Genomic DNA, 14,751 nt, shown 5'->3' on the forward strand with positions numbered 1-14,751 from the left:
CATCCCTTTGTAATTAAATTGGAAGGGGAGGTGGAGTTGGTGGAAGAGACGTATAAGAAGGAAAAATCTTCTTTCTGTGCATCCCCTCCTCTGTCGAATTAAGGCAGGAAAGTCATCTGCACATATGGATAACTTCGCTATTTTGGCGAATTTATGTAACCCTCTGCTCGCCTCACATCTATAAAAAACATTTTTAGGGTTCCGTACCTCATAGGAAAAAAACGGGACCCTTATATTATAGGATCACTTTGTTGTCCGTCTGTCTGTCAAGACCCTTTTTCTCAAAAATGCGTGAAGATATCAAGCTGGAATTAATTGTGTTAATGTGATGTTATACAAGAAAATCATAATATTACATAGTTTTCTTGCTTTTTTTCTTTTTTTATTTGGAGCATAATTGTTTTTATTTTTATGTTCAGGCGGCAGAAAGTTTAGCAGATTTAGTGGACGGTTACTGCAGACTGGTTACAGACTCGCAAACATCTCTATGGAATAGAACGAGTAAGTTTCACTATTTACTAATAAAAACTATATTAATTTTGATCCAAATACTAAAATTGACTTGCTGTCGCCCGCAACTTCGTTTGTGCGGAATAAAAAAATATTAGTAAATAATCTATGTGTTTTACCAGTAGTTCTACGTATATGCCAAATTACAGCAAGATGAGTACAAGTGTTTTAGAGATATCTTTTGACAAACATTTATCCATACATTCAAAATATTCGCATTTATAATATTAGTAAGATTTTTTTATAATAATTTTCTAGCAACCGTATGGAAACAACTCAATTGTCAATGTAAAAGTAAGTCATAGGCTAAAATAAGTGTTGCTAGAAATATTAAATAGTTTTTTTTTATAATTTTGCTTAAAATCTCTTATTATCTTACTTTGTATGTTCCATGTGGAATCAATAAAAATAAGCATGTGATATTTATTATTTAAGCATTAAAAATATATTTCAGCTTGTCTGTAGAATCTTTATGTCTTTTAAATTTTCTTTTTTTTATTATATTATCTGTATTATAATTGCGTCTAGTTTATATTTTTATCTTTCCATAGATTATGTTCAAATGTACTAATATTTACGGATGAACCTTTAAAAATGTTGAACCATTTTAGTGAAGCCTTAAATTTTTGTATGTATCCTACAAAAATGTCAATTAATATCTGTCCTGTAGTTACGAATATGCTAGCTTTAGCCCGCGACTCCGTCCACGTAGAATTAAAAAATAATTAGTAGCAGATTCTCAGACCTATTATATATTAAAATTTTATAAAAATCGGTGAAGTTGTTTCTATGAAATATGGTTACTAACATCGTGAAAGGAGGACTTTATACATAAATCAGACTAGCTGATGCCCGTGTTTCCGTCCGCGCAGAATTAAAATAAACTTAATTAGTAGCCTATGTGTTCTTCCAGATTATATTCTACATCTATACTGAATTTCAGCGAGATTCGTTTAGCCTTTCTGGAGATACTTTCAAACAAACATCCATCCATACATCCATCTAAATATTCGCATTTATAATATTAGTAAGATATACATTTATGTATATTTATATATTTTTTTAAATATATAGCAGCAGAGATGAGCAGCAGTTCATCAGAGGGCAAGACAAGTTCGTGGGAGGCGAATACTGCCACCATACTGTCTGAGGACTACGCGGAGATTGTTGATGATGATGCAGACTACTCCACACCAGCAGGTGAACCTCATCGAGTTTGGACTCATTCGAATCTGACTAATAGTCTATTTTTTTTTAATTAATAAGAACATAATTAAAGCTCCTTTTTAATTTTTTTTTTGATATTTTTTTGGTTAGTATAAAATTTAAATTTAATGTTTCAGTTCGAGATTATGAGTTGGTTCGTAATCAAATCGAACTGACCGGTATCATTGGAGAGGGACAGTTCGGTGATGTGCATAAGGGTAAGTTAATCTTATTATAGTAACCATTTCTCAGTAACCAGTACAAAGATTAGTAACTATTACTCAAATTATTATACAGTATTCGTAGATTTAGAGCGTAGTTGACTCAAGGGTTGAGCACTTGACTTGTAATCTGCAGGCTATAGTTTCGAATCCAGCTTTTGAAGAGATTTAGATATGTGTAAAGTCAACCCAACCAATGGGCCAGCGTGGTTGACTATGACCTAGTCACCTCTGACTGAGGGTAGGCTCCGAGCCCCTCAGTGGGGACCTATAGTGAGCTGATGATGAACCCTTAAAACTTATGGGAGTCAATGTGATTTCTATAAATGGATAGGCGATTGCTTCGATATGACAGCTTTTGCTTACACAAAGCGATACCATCAAAATGAAATAGGCACAAAATACAAAGTGTTATAGCCAGTCTATTTATAGAGTTGTGTGGTTGTGATGTAGGCACGTGTCGTGTGACGTCAGCCAACCATCCGTCACTACGACGTCAGCTGGCGCTGCAGAAGCAGCAGGGGCGCGGCGCCGGCGAGCACGTGCTGCACGTCGCCGTCAAGACATGCAAGATGGACGCGGATCTCGACACCGCTGAGAAGTTCCTTGAAGAGGCTTGTGAGTACTCGAATAGACACGAATAGCTAATATGACAAGTATACTCCTTTTTAATTCTAATTTTTAGGGTTCCGTACCTCTAAAAGAAAAAACTGGAACCCTTAGTGAAACTGGAAGTGATCCTCACTTTGTTGTCCGTCTGTCTGTCAAGACACTTTTTCTAGTGGAATTTAGTGACTGGTCAAATAATATACAATATTTTAATTTTTATACTGAATATACGTGTGGTCACCCTTGTCCTCTGTGGCATAAGGATTGAAAAATGTCAAATACATATGAAAATACTTTGAATAAGACCAAATTTATGGTAGCTACCTCTCTAGACCTAGTCTGGATCATCGGCTCGAGACTTCGATGTCCATAGTTGAAATGAACAAACATGCTATCTCAACTTTTTGCAATACAAAGAAAAGGATGACATTATGTCTTAATCTACGTGTTCTTTCAAACTATATTATACAACTATGCCAAATTTCTTCGAGATCCATGAAGCCGTTCTGTGAACCTTCTAACAATCATCCATCCATACATTCGCATTTATAATATTAGTAAAAGAATAAATATTTTTTTTGTTTTCAGACATAATGCAGCAGTTCTCACACCCGCACATCATAGGTCTAGTGGGCGTGTGCAGCTCCCCGCCGATATGGATCGTGATGGAGCTCGCCACGTTAGGAGAAATGAGAGCTTATTTACAGCAGAATGCACACAGGTTCATTTATTTACACGATTAATTAACTTTGTAAGCAAATAATAATAATATAATTGTTATAAGTGAAGACTTGTCATTGGCTCTCAGTTGTCTAGTCTATAGTTAATAAGATTATTATAGCTGTAAGTTTTCCATGTAAATAAATAAATAAATAAATAAATTTCGTTACATGAGCATGACAAAAGATATAAATTAGAAAGGAAAAAAGAGATAGACGTATAACTCGATATGAGTATACCTACTACTTTTCCGTACTTTTTCTAATTTTGTTCAATAAATTATTTTATATATTTATTCTATATAAATGACCATAGGCTATCTAGACCGACGAGACTATCTGAACTGGAAGGCATAAGTCAAACTAAAATTTGATGGCTCACTAGCGCCCCTCAGTCAATATCCAAAAATGTTACAATGCCCTCTTTGTACTGTAGCTGTCTATTATTTTTTTTATATCTCCTTTATCTAAGTATTGTTAGGAAAAAAATCCGACACTGTGCCAGTATTGACGCAACACCAGCCTTTCTAAAATGTCGACGTTTATGTCCCCTCACTAACCATTCTGACAATGGACTGGTACCAACCGCGACAGCAGCGCCCCTCACATGTTAAGATATCCTAGTTCTCTCATAGATATGTTAATTATCCATTTTTTTAGATTAGAGACATGTACCCTGGTGCTGTACATCTACCAGCTGTCGACGGCACTCAGTTACTTGGAGAGCAAGAAGTTCGTACATCGAGACATCGCAGCCAGGAACGTGCTCGTCTCCACTGCTACATGTGTTAAGGTATTATAATACATAAGAAATATATAATTGTCTGTCTTATATTAACTTATAGGTAGAGATATAATAATACACTAGCTGTCGCCCGCGACTCCGTTCGCGCGGAATTAAAAAAAACTTACTGAAATTAATATGGTCTTCCAGACTATGTTCTGCATCTATGCCAAATTTCAGCGAGATCTATGCAGCCGTTCTGGTGATACCTTCAAACAAACATCCATCCATCCATCTGAACTGTCTGTTTTATAATTTCACTATTGGAGATGCCACACGAGCGATGCAAAAATGATTGCAACTTGATGTCTGAACATCATATGTTTTTGTATTAGCACGGTTGGGACTTTGTTTAGATTGGCACTCCTGGTTCCTAGGTGCCAAGTCAATTGCCAGATTAGTTTTTTCCTTTTAATAATTTACAAGAGTTGGCATGTCGTTCAAAAGAGCACTGTTTGTTTCAACGTGCCAAGTGATTATTATATCGTGTTCCCAGTTAGCAGACTTCGGTCTGTCGAAGCGTGTAGACGACAAGTCATACTACAAGGCCTCTCGCGGCAAACTGCCCATCAAATGGATGGCGCCAGAGTCCATCAACTTTAGGAGATTCACCTCCGCCTCTGATGTCTGGATGTTTGGTATGTATATTATGTTATCTTTTAAATTAAATAATTTATTATAATTTAGCAATAAAGTCAAAAACAAAAATTGGCTCTAAGTAGATTGGGGCTAACGTCAAGAGTGGGCTGTCATCTGTCAACGTTTTTGTATGATGTTATCGAAATTTTTAGTTCCACTCTTGATCATGATGACATCTATAGTGAAAAATGCGGTTTTTCTACAGCTTGTGTGGCCTTGATCAAGATAATTACACAATTTATCATATTAGACTAAAATGTGATAAAAGACGTTATTATAACTTCGATTTTTGTTTGTAGGTGTATGTATGTGGGAGATACTGATGCTGGGCGTGAAGCCGTTCAGCGGCGTGAAGAACAACGACGTGATCGGCAAACTGGAGAACGGCGAGCGGCTCGCCCTCCCGCCGCGCTGCCCGCCTCGCCTCTACTCACTCATGTCACGCTGCTGGGCATACGAGCCCTCCCAGCGACCTGCAGCACACGCACTCAAGGAGACCCTCTTGTAAGTCTCAGCTCAAACTCTGCCTGGCTTTGTCTGCCATCGCTCTTATACTATTTGCTTTGTTTTTGTAGTGAGATACTGCAGGAGGAGCGCAGCACGGCCTGGGACACGATGCGGCGCGAGAACCGCCGCGTGGCTGCCGCCTCCTGGGGCGACGACCCCCCGCCCAAACCCTCGCGCCCTCCGGCCAACCTGCCGCCGGGTACGTACTCACAACACCACACATAACAAACATATCCTATCCTTTGGGATTGTGAGAATGTAAATTTATTTGTGTACAGTGTTAGATTCATCGTCGACGGCGGGCGGAGGCGTCGGTGCCGGTGGAGCGCCACAGACCTACATCGTGGCGCAGAACCCGCTGGTGCTGGCACACCTGCTGCGGGAGAACCAGGCGCGCGCCATCGAGCCCCAGGCGTACACCACGCCCGCATCGGTATTCAACACCGTCGCCGTCGACTTCGCCCCCGCGCTACCGGAGACCCAGCTGCCGCCCGCTCGCCGCCCCCAGCCCGACGAGCTCATCGACATCCCCCTCCACACCGCGCCCATCCCTGCCGCCAGCCTGCACCGCCTCGACCCCCTCGCGCCCCCCGACAACGAGCCCCGCGACGAGACCCTCTCCGGCGTCGTCGACGCGCGCCAGAGCTGCGACAACCTCTGCCAGAACACCGCCCTCGAGCCCCGCACCGACCTCTCCTCCCCGTGCCAGAGCGAGACCAATCCATCCACCGACACGTATCCCAGTCGCGTGAGGTCTCTGGAGCGCAACACCAGGAGCTCCCTCTCCGCCGAGCGAGCGCCCATCCGCATGGGCTCGCTCGAGAGGAACCCCCGCGGCAGTCTCTCGCACCGCGGCTCCCCTGTCCCCATCGCGCCCTTCACCAGGCAGCACTCGGTGCCCGCCTCCCCGCCCCCGCGCACGCGCCGCGACCAGGACGTGGGCCAGTTCTCGGTCCAGGGCTGCCTCAACGCCCAGCTTGCCGCCAGCGTTATGAACAAGATGCGCCACCAGCCGGATCCCCCCCTCGTCGAGGAGATATATGACTTCGGCGGGGATAACGTCAAGAGCTGCGCGGCCATCGCGGCGCAGAAGGCCATGAAGCCCGCGTACCGAGCGGTAGCTACGGGCATGGCCGCATCCCATCCCACCTCGTTTGGGGTCCCCGTGGGCATAGTCCAAGGCGTGCAATACGGTCAGGGGCCATCTAAGGGCCATCAGATATCCAAATCGACTCACTTCCAGTCGCCCCTCCCCCAGGGCTGTCCGGCCCCGCCCCCCGGGTACGGGCAGCCGATGGGCGTGGTCCCGCCCATGTACGCACCGCAGCAGGCGTACGGGTCCAACGTGGTGCAGGGCGCTCAGCCCATGCTGTACAGGCCTCAGGTCTCTTCCTCGCAGAATGCGAGTCAGATAGCGTCCACTTCCGCCTTCTCCGGTCAGGTCCGACCTCAGTTCGTGTCAGCGTCTTCAGTGGACTCGCACACTGTATACGCTACTCGTCAAGATTGCTCCCCAGTAATACAAACGTCGCAGCCCACTCAGGTGATTTTGAGTAAAGAACTAAATTTGGTTATATACACCGGCACGCATGTCATTGGCAATTTTTTTTTTCGATTTTTTCTTTTTTTTTTGGATGAAGGTAGTTTGTGTAGTCAAAATTTTTGAATGCATGCCCGTTGAGTTTTGCCAAAATATTTATCCTCAAATCCTTATATAATAAATATAGTCCCTTTTTCGTTCATGTAACACGTATTATGTATATAATACTTATCCTGGTGAATTTGAGATTTTTTCTTGTAAATGAGTCTATTCTTTTCTTTTGCAGAGTTTTTTGTGTCCGTTGGGTTTCTCCGGTAGACTTTTCGTTTATTTTTTTATGTTTTACCTTATTCACTTTCTTTGAGAAACCATACGTGAAATTAAAATTAATCGGGACGAAAATTGTACACCTAAAATTACAAAAAATAAATGTTAACGGCTCTGGCTTCTTGGTCTTTTGAGCCATTTTTAGTAATAAAGTTTATTATATTGTACAGTATTCCGATTAATTTTGATATTAAGCTTTTTTTGCAGATTCGATTAGCATTTCAGCTTTTAGATTATAAAAAATTATCACGTTTTTATATATCCATGAATTTTTTATATCCACGTATGATTTCCTCAAAAAATATAAAAAAAGAACTAACTTAATAAAAGCATTTTTTGGTGACAGATCGGGAAATAACAAATATACTAAAAACATATTGTACAAAATTATTTGTTAACTGTCTTAATAATAAATTTAAAAAGTTAGTTCTTTAATGCTATATCATTTTTGATATAAGAATTTGAACTTTATACATATGTATACAGAGTCCAGAATTCGATACGGAGCAGGCTGTGGAGAAGAGACTGCTCGCAGAACTAGCGAGACAGCAACATCAGAGTGAAGAAGACAGCAAATGGCTTCAGATGCAAGAAGATAATTTGGTAATTTTTATACTCAAAATTTATCTTATTAATATAAAAGTTATCTCCAGAACGGCTGAATAGATCTCGATAAAATTTGGCATGGATGTCAAACGTAGTCCGGAATAACGCATAGACTACTCATTTTATTATAATTCTGCATAGACGGAGTCGCAGGCGACAGCTAGTTCTATTATTTTGTCTAATTTAAAACACATTGTTGTCTCTACTTTCTTTGAGTAAATGAATGATGAAGGAGAAAATGTTTAAAATTCGTGTTTATGACATCATTGGTTTTTTTTTACAAAAATCATGTCATAATTATGGACTCAATTTTTTTTTTTAATATAATATAATATAAATATAATATTATTCGTTTGAACAGAAACGGTTATCCAACATGCAAGTAGCTGTTGAGAGTGAACCGAGCGAGCACAAACACTCAGAGCAGAGCGGACACGAGCACAGATCTAGTCAGCCCCAATCAGGTAATGTGACTCAGAATATGACAATATACCTCACAATAAGTATAAATAAGCTAAATGGAACTAAAATAAGTAAAGATAAACCAAGATAAGTTAAGCTAAGCCAAAATAAGCCAATATTTTTTTTTATTGATAGGCCAATATTAGCCAAAATAAGCTAAAGTAAGCCGAGATTTACAAATATATAAGGCGTTCAGTTGGGTATCGATTTGTAACTTAGATTATTTGCAAAAAATAATGATGAAAATCGTTTTTCAGGAGCAAATTCTTCGGAGACGAGTCCGGCGAACACAGTTAAAACAAAACCAAAAGTAATAGAAGAAAAAGTAAGCAAAATTTACAATTCATTGAAGTTAAATATTTGACATGTTTGACAAATAGCTTGATCAAACCAATTTGACAAACATTTGTTTGATCGATTTCGAACACATATTTTTTTTTATTGTATAGGGTGTGAACGAGCCGGTGTACGCGGCGACGACGTGCGTAGTACGCGCTGTGATGCGGCTGGCGGCGGCGGCGGGCGCGGGGGGTGCCGGGGGCGCAGGGGGCGCGCCACCCCCCGCACCCCCCGCGCTGCTGGCCTGCGTGCGCGCGGTGGGTCACGACCTGCGCGCCCTCTGCGCCACTGTCGACCTCATTGTTGTACCATATCCACCCTCCGCACAGAGGTATACATATTTAACACTATTAACATTTGTCTGAATGTCATGAATTAAAAAAAATTAAAAATAAAACTTACTTCTTCTTTATAATATTAAATAAACAGCGTGAATATCCAGCACTTTTTATTATTTGACTACTAGATGTCGCATGCGACTTCGTCCGCTTCGAATTAAAATAAAAAACATTTTATAAGTTGCTAATGAGTTCTTCCATATGTTCTACATCTGTGCCAAATTTCATCGAAATCCGTTCCCCCTTGTAAACTTTCGCATTTATAATATTAGTAAGAATTTCAAATTCCGCGCAAGCGAAGTCGCGTTGAAAAGCTAGTCTAGAAAAGACAATCTGATGAAGCATCGTACATTTTTCTGTCTGTGTATGTGTCAATGTATGAGATGTATGTATGATGTCAGGGAGGTGGAGATGGCGCACCAGGTGCTGAGCAAGGACATGGCGGCGCTGGTGGAGGCGATGCGGCTGGCTGTGCGCTACGCAGACACCACGTTGCAGCACGAGTACACCAAGTATGATCATACCTCACTAATCGTGGGTTTCTAAAACTACAATCTCCATTTAAAACATATTGCCAAAGATAGACAGGGATGACGATATGTTTTATACAGAGATTTTCGTCTCAGAAATCTGGAGAGAGTGCAACGTCAGTTAACTTTCTAACTCTATGATGTACTAAAGGAATAAAAAAACTTAATAAGTAGCCTATGTGTTCTTCCAGACTATGTTCTACATCTATTTCAAATGTCAACTATATCCGTTCAACTGTTCCGAAAATATCTGTAGTAACAAACATCCATCCGTACATTCAAACTTTCGTATGGATAATATTTGATATTAATCGACGAGTGTTGTAAGTTTATGGCGTCGTTTATGATTTAAAAATTAAAATCTTAAGGAAAAGTTTAATTTATTTGTCTTATTATTTAGCTAGATTTTGTAATATTATAACAAAATGACATTTATTTAGGTTTTAGATAATTTTAATATGATAAGCTAGTTCAGTTCTCCTTATTGATAAATATTGTTTTATTATCCCAAGGAGCATGCTTGCAGCGGCGCATGTGCTGGCAATGGACGCCAAAAACCTACTCGACGTGGTAGATTGCATCCGTGAAAGACATCCAGAGGTGGACTGGCGCGCCGCACTGCTACCAGACAACGACCCCCCACACCCACCATCCGGACCCCCTGCCAACACCCACCCCCCACAGACCTCCACACAAGACGAGCCCCCACCACCAAAACCAGACTTCAAAATAAACCAACCAGTAACAACAATACTGACCACTGAACATTCCCCTAAAGAACACAACAGTCTTCCCGTTACCTCGAATAGGGTGTCCACACTTATACATAATTATAATTTATATGGCAATGTTAGAGAACCACAACATATATATGGCAACACTGAAGTGGGCGGATCTTTCCAACATTCGACGTCTTGTGATGATTCAAAAATCGATTTAGCACCTTTAGAATCTGTTAAAAGTCGTGTACAAGCGATATCTGGGAAAATAGAACCCCCTATATACTCCTCGATGAATAAAAAAATGGTCCCCGCAGAGAATGATGAATGATAAATAATTGCTTTTTAGTGGATCTTTTTTTTAACATCTCGAATGAGATTCAAACAGCTTTACTTATGGGGCTATGAAGAGATTAGACTTAATTGTTTTTGTAACGAGCATTTACTGATTTTACTTTACCCCGCTTCTATAGTGTGCTAATTATGTAGGCAATTGGAAAAAAATCCGTTATTCGGATTTTTTAATACAAAAAATTTGAAAAAAAAAAGCTTTGTTATTAAACTCGACATTTGAAAGTACTTATTATTTTTATACTATTGTATGGCTAATTATGCTGGTTTCCATCGCTGAAAAAAATAAAAAAGTCAGCGTTTTTTTTTTAAATGACTTTTAGGTTATTTGGTAATGAAAACTGACAGTTACTATAATTCGGATTATTTTATCTCTGGCTCTGGTGCTGTGGTAGAGTTTTGAGAGCTTTGTGTTTTGGGAGCTTATGCGCTGTGCTCGTAGTAGCGTCGCTAATTAACTTTTTGATTGACTTCAAAAAGGAGGTTCTCAATTTGTTCGTTTTTTTTGCTCAATATAATCTGTAGCAGTTAGACGCCACGTGTTCGTTACAACACTGAACTATTTATTATCTGTGAATTCAGCGTCACATTTTTAATTTCGTTTTCCATTGTCGATAAACGTATACAAAAATATTTTGTAAAAAAAACAGAGATTGTGTTTTTATTAATGTATTTTCGCTGTGAAAACCGAACGTTATTATTATTATAATTTATTTGATTTATAGATTATTTTAAATATAAAAAATCAAAGAAAAACACAATATAAAAATTTTTGTTTTTTTTTAAATATAAAAATATTTTGTATTCCTTATATACATTTTTTCTATATATTATGTATTTATATAAAATGTGACGCTGCAATGTATCACAGGATGTGTGTTATCATGTACTCATCAAATATTTTTTGTATTATTGGAATGTTTTTCATCGTGTCCGCCCCCATATGTCCTGCCGTAATCATAACTTCCTATGATTATGATGAAATGTCAATTTCCTAAAAAATAGTCAAAAAAATTGAGATAAAAAATCTACAATTACTTGGTCTATTGTTTTCAGTTTAGAAATTGCGGTAGGAAATATGTGAAAGCGGTATTAAAATAATCGGATTAGTCATAAGGGACTTTGCGCATGCAATTGTAAATTTGAAAAAAAATGAACATTAGATTTTTTTATCGGCTCAATACTAGAATCTTTTTCAATATCTCATAAATGTCTGGAATTGCGCAACAGGAAGATATATTAACTAATTTTTTGGTGTTTTTGTGGCAGAGATCATAAACGTAGTGGAAAAAGGGCTTTACAAATTATCGTGCTTTATTAATTATAGTATTACCGTTATAATGAATCGCGCATGCGCCAAGTCTCTATATATTAGTTGTATAACTATCAACATATCATCGGCATTGTTGCGCTTCTGAGATATCGTATGTCATGTTATCATACATATATTCACATATAAATGGAGAATTTCTACATATCCATATATTTCCTGCACATTTATAACAAAAATTCATTTAAAATTCCAAGACTCCATTTTGTACTCCACTGACGTTAGTAAAAATGTTGCCAGTAAAAAAATAATATATATTTAAAATAAAAAAAAAAAACTCGCAATTAATTTTAATTAATAGAAAGCACCGAAAATATTGATTATTTTCATACAATTAAACGTACACTTAATTAGTTTTTATGCTTATTGTGTATAATGTGATTAATTTTGTAACAGAATAAACATTTTTCTATATTGTCTATAGTTTAAATGATTTGCGTTACAGAGCATTAATCTCCTCTATATTGTCTATGGTTCGTAAGAATAGTTTAGTATTATTCTGTAATCTATGGTGTATTAATAAAAATGTATGTACATTTTCATTTAGTTAAGTTGAATCTAGTGTCACAATTTGACCCAGCATTTAGTTTTCTAACTCAGTATTTACACGCTAGTTTTTTTTTCTGTAAAAATGTACAAAACGAAACGGTTATCAATAATTATTTTAACATTTATCCAAAGTTTTATAATATAAGCTTAGAGATCTCAGATGGAATTTTGTTTAGATTCTTAGATCATTAAATTGGTTAGTTTTATAATTTTATGTCAGAATTTATTTATTGATGATACTTTCGAGGATTTTTATTTGTAAAGTTGTTTTTTTTTTTGCCTAATGTCATTCCAAAGTATGTAATATTGTAAGCAGAAATCTTAGTCCATATATAGTAGTTGTGAACAGGCCGAGATTATTTTACAGATAGCCGATACTGATTTGGACCTGTTTTTGTTTATGCAAACTAAATAAAGGACAAATCATTTACAATACTTTTTATTTTCTTTACCTATAAATTCCTTGCAAGTTGACGTATAATTTTTATAAATAAGTACAGTCGGGGAAACTGTCGGTGGTCCAACTTCAAAGCGACATTTGAATGTTTCGTACGCTTTGAGGCGACTCAATGTGTCTCGATGCAAGAAACAATGTATTTTTTTGTAAGTGGAACACCGTTGATTTCCGCGACTGTACTTAAAATTTTATGAATATAACAAAAATAAAACCAAACACTTTTCAAGGGAAATACCATTTTATTACAAATATCCTAACGTTTTTGACAAATGGTAGAAAAATGATGTTACATAAAAAATTAAACCAAATTAGAAATTGATGACGAAAATTATAAAAGCATTAAGACTATTACTTAAAAGAACAGACAAACAATTATATCCCTTTTATGTATAAATATACAGTTTATTTCAACTGAGAATCTAAAAACTGTTAAGGTACAGGTACTCCTTAGTCATGTATGAGAAATTACAAAATATATTTGTTTATCAACTTCTAAGAATAAAGAAAAAAACACCCAAAAGAGGTTTTCTTGTGGCCAGATTCCTTTGGTTAGTGTTTCCAAAGAACTGTGATCCAATTTAAATCGAATGGTCTCAATTTAAGATGTTTTAGTTTAAACTCATTTAAGACTCAACTGAAAGTTAAATGATAAATACAAATGCAAATAATAACCTTAAGGTGCGTTTTCAATAGTTAGTAGACATGCTCTATGGCTCTAAATTATCAATGAAAACGCACCTTTAAGTGCTGGTGTACCAACCTAATAGCAATAGTTACCAACATTAAATCTTATTCATGAAATAATTTCTACCTGAAATTCATACTAATCTAGTCAAATGAATAAGTTAGAATTATGAAGCAATTAGTGATATTGCCTATTGAAAATTAGTTTGTTTTTAAAAATGACGCGATAAAAAACAAAAACGCCCACAGTGTTAAAGTTCAGCAGTCCAAGAAGTTGGCAGCCATGAGGAGTTCCAGGGCTATTTCCGGAGCAATGGGGAACTCCGGGATCTCGGTAGAAGAGTTTGTGTACCTCACTTTGTATGTAAAGTACATGCACACCTTCTGTAGCACATGAGACCTGTAACCATAGACAATTTATATAGAAAGCAAGCAATGGACTTTAAAAAAAACTTAATTAGTAGCCTATGTGTTCTACATTATGTTCTACATTGGTGCCAAGTTCACAAATAGATAGTAGCAGATTCTCAAAACTACTGAATATGTATATAAAATTTCATAAAAATCGGTTTCAGAGGTGTATGGTAATTGATATTGTATGTTCAGTGATCCAAGACAAAGTATAAAAAATTGCATATTTGTGGCTAAAACTTGTAAATTAAAAAATTCTACAAAACCATTTTCCTAATGTTGTTATGTAGTTACCCTTATTTTACAATATTGTCCATTTTTACAGATTTAACATAAGCACACAATTTGACAATATCCTTTAAACCCTATCATAAAGGTAACAAAAACTACACTTACGGTATTTCTCTAAAATTAACTTCATTGGCTTCATTTTCTGCAAACTGTCCTGGTCCGCTGAGCATGGCTTTGATTGTCCCGGAGGTGAGTGCATGCTCTCTCTTAACTATGAATTCATGTCCATCTGAAGATACCAGCTTTACATACATTGCATCTGGACCTTCACAACCTCCATACACTCTCTCATCACCAACTGAAACAGATCAATCTTTAAAATAGATTTCTTCTTTCAAGCTGAAGATTTTATATTGTCAATACTTGACATATATAACATTTCATGCTGTGAAGTAGTGTGGCCATTGAAAGCGGTATTAGATAGGATGCCATAGATATCTTCCACTACATTAATAAATATAGGTTACAAAGATTATTAGCAATTATATTAACTGAACATTTTCCAGTCACTTAAATGTCTATTAAATGTTTAGTAGTAATTATAAAAATGTTCACCAGAGCCGGCAGCAGTGCCGAGCGAACGCTGCTCCTCCACACTGACCGTGGAACCCCCGGTAGCTAC

At 37.6% G+C, this 14,751-nt stretch overlaps 2 protein-coding genes across 7 annotated transcripts in view; one reads left to right on the forward strand and one right to left on the reverse strand.

Annotated features, from left to right (window-relative positions):
• Fak (protein tyrosine kinase 2 Fak) overlaps window positions 1-11,041 on the forward strand; it is a 128,310-nt gene extending 117,269 nt beyond the window's left edge. For 5 of the 6 annotated variants that reach the window (XM_013326393.1, XM_013326385.1, XM_013326380.1 and 2 more), the window contains 17 exons: window positions 420-501; window positions 769-804; window positions 1,585-1,710; window positions 1,854-1,934; window positions 2,391-2,555; window positions 3,135-3,267; window positions 3,926-4,058; window positions 4,546-4,687; window positions 4,988-5,192; window positions 5,264-5,394; window positions 5,474-5,628; window positions 7,549-7,665; window positions 8,030-8,132; window positions 8,388-8,455; window positions 8,580-8,800; window positions 9,209-9,319; window positions 9,850-11,041. In XM_013326393.1, the coding sequence (XP_013181847.1) occupies window positions 420-501; window positions 769-804; window positions 1,585-1,710; window positions 1,854-1,934; window positions 2,391-2,555; window positions 3,135-3,267; window positions 3,926-4,058; window positions 4,546-4,687; window positions 4,988-5,192; window positions 5,264-5,394; window positions 5,474-5,628; window positions 7,549-7,665; window positions 8,030-8,132; window positions 8,388-8,455; window positions 8,580-8,800; window positions 9,209-9,319; window positions 9,850-10,387 (2,547 nt within the window). In that variant the 3' untranslated portion in view covers window positions 10,388-11,041. The remainder of the gene's footprint in view (window positions 1-419; window positions 502-768; window positions 805-1,584; window positions 1,711-1,853; window positions 1,935-2,390; window positions 2,556-3,134; window positions 3,268-3,925; window positions 4,059-4,545; window positions 4,688-4,987; window positions 5,193-5,263; window positions 5,395-5,473; window positions 5,629-7,548; window positions 7,666-8,029; window positions 8,133-8,387; window positions 8,456-8,579; window positions 8,801-9,208; window positions 9,320-9,849) is intronic. The other variant, XM_013326373.1, reaches the window with a different exon arrangement.
• A 1,921-nt stretch (window positions 11,042-12,962) lies between these two features.
• Window positions 12,963-14,745, reverse strand: EloC (transcription elongation factor elongin C). The gene is made up of 3 exons (XM_013314629.1): window positions 14,685-14,745; window positions 14,235-14,427; window positions 12,963-13,827 (listed from the first exon to the last, which is right to left on the reverse strand). Exons 2-3 carry the CDS (start codon window positions 14,381-14,383, stop codon window positions 13,686-13,688), a joined length of 291 nt encoding a protein of 96 aa, XP_013170083.1. The 5' UTR covers window positions 14,384-14,427; window positions 14,685-14,745; the 3' UTR covers window positions 12,963-13,685.
• Between the last annotated feature and the right edge of the window lie 6 nt (window positions 14,746-14,751).

Source organism: Papilio xuthus, unplaced genomic scaffold (genome assembly GCF_000836235.2).
Source record: "Papilio xuthus unplaced genomic scaffold, Pxut_1.1 DF829758.1, whole genome shotgun sequence".
Lineage (NCBI taxonomy): Eukaryota > Metazoa > Arthropoda > Insecta > Lepidoptera > Papilionidae > Papilio > Papilio xuthus.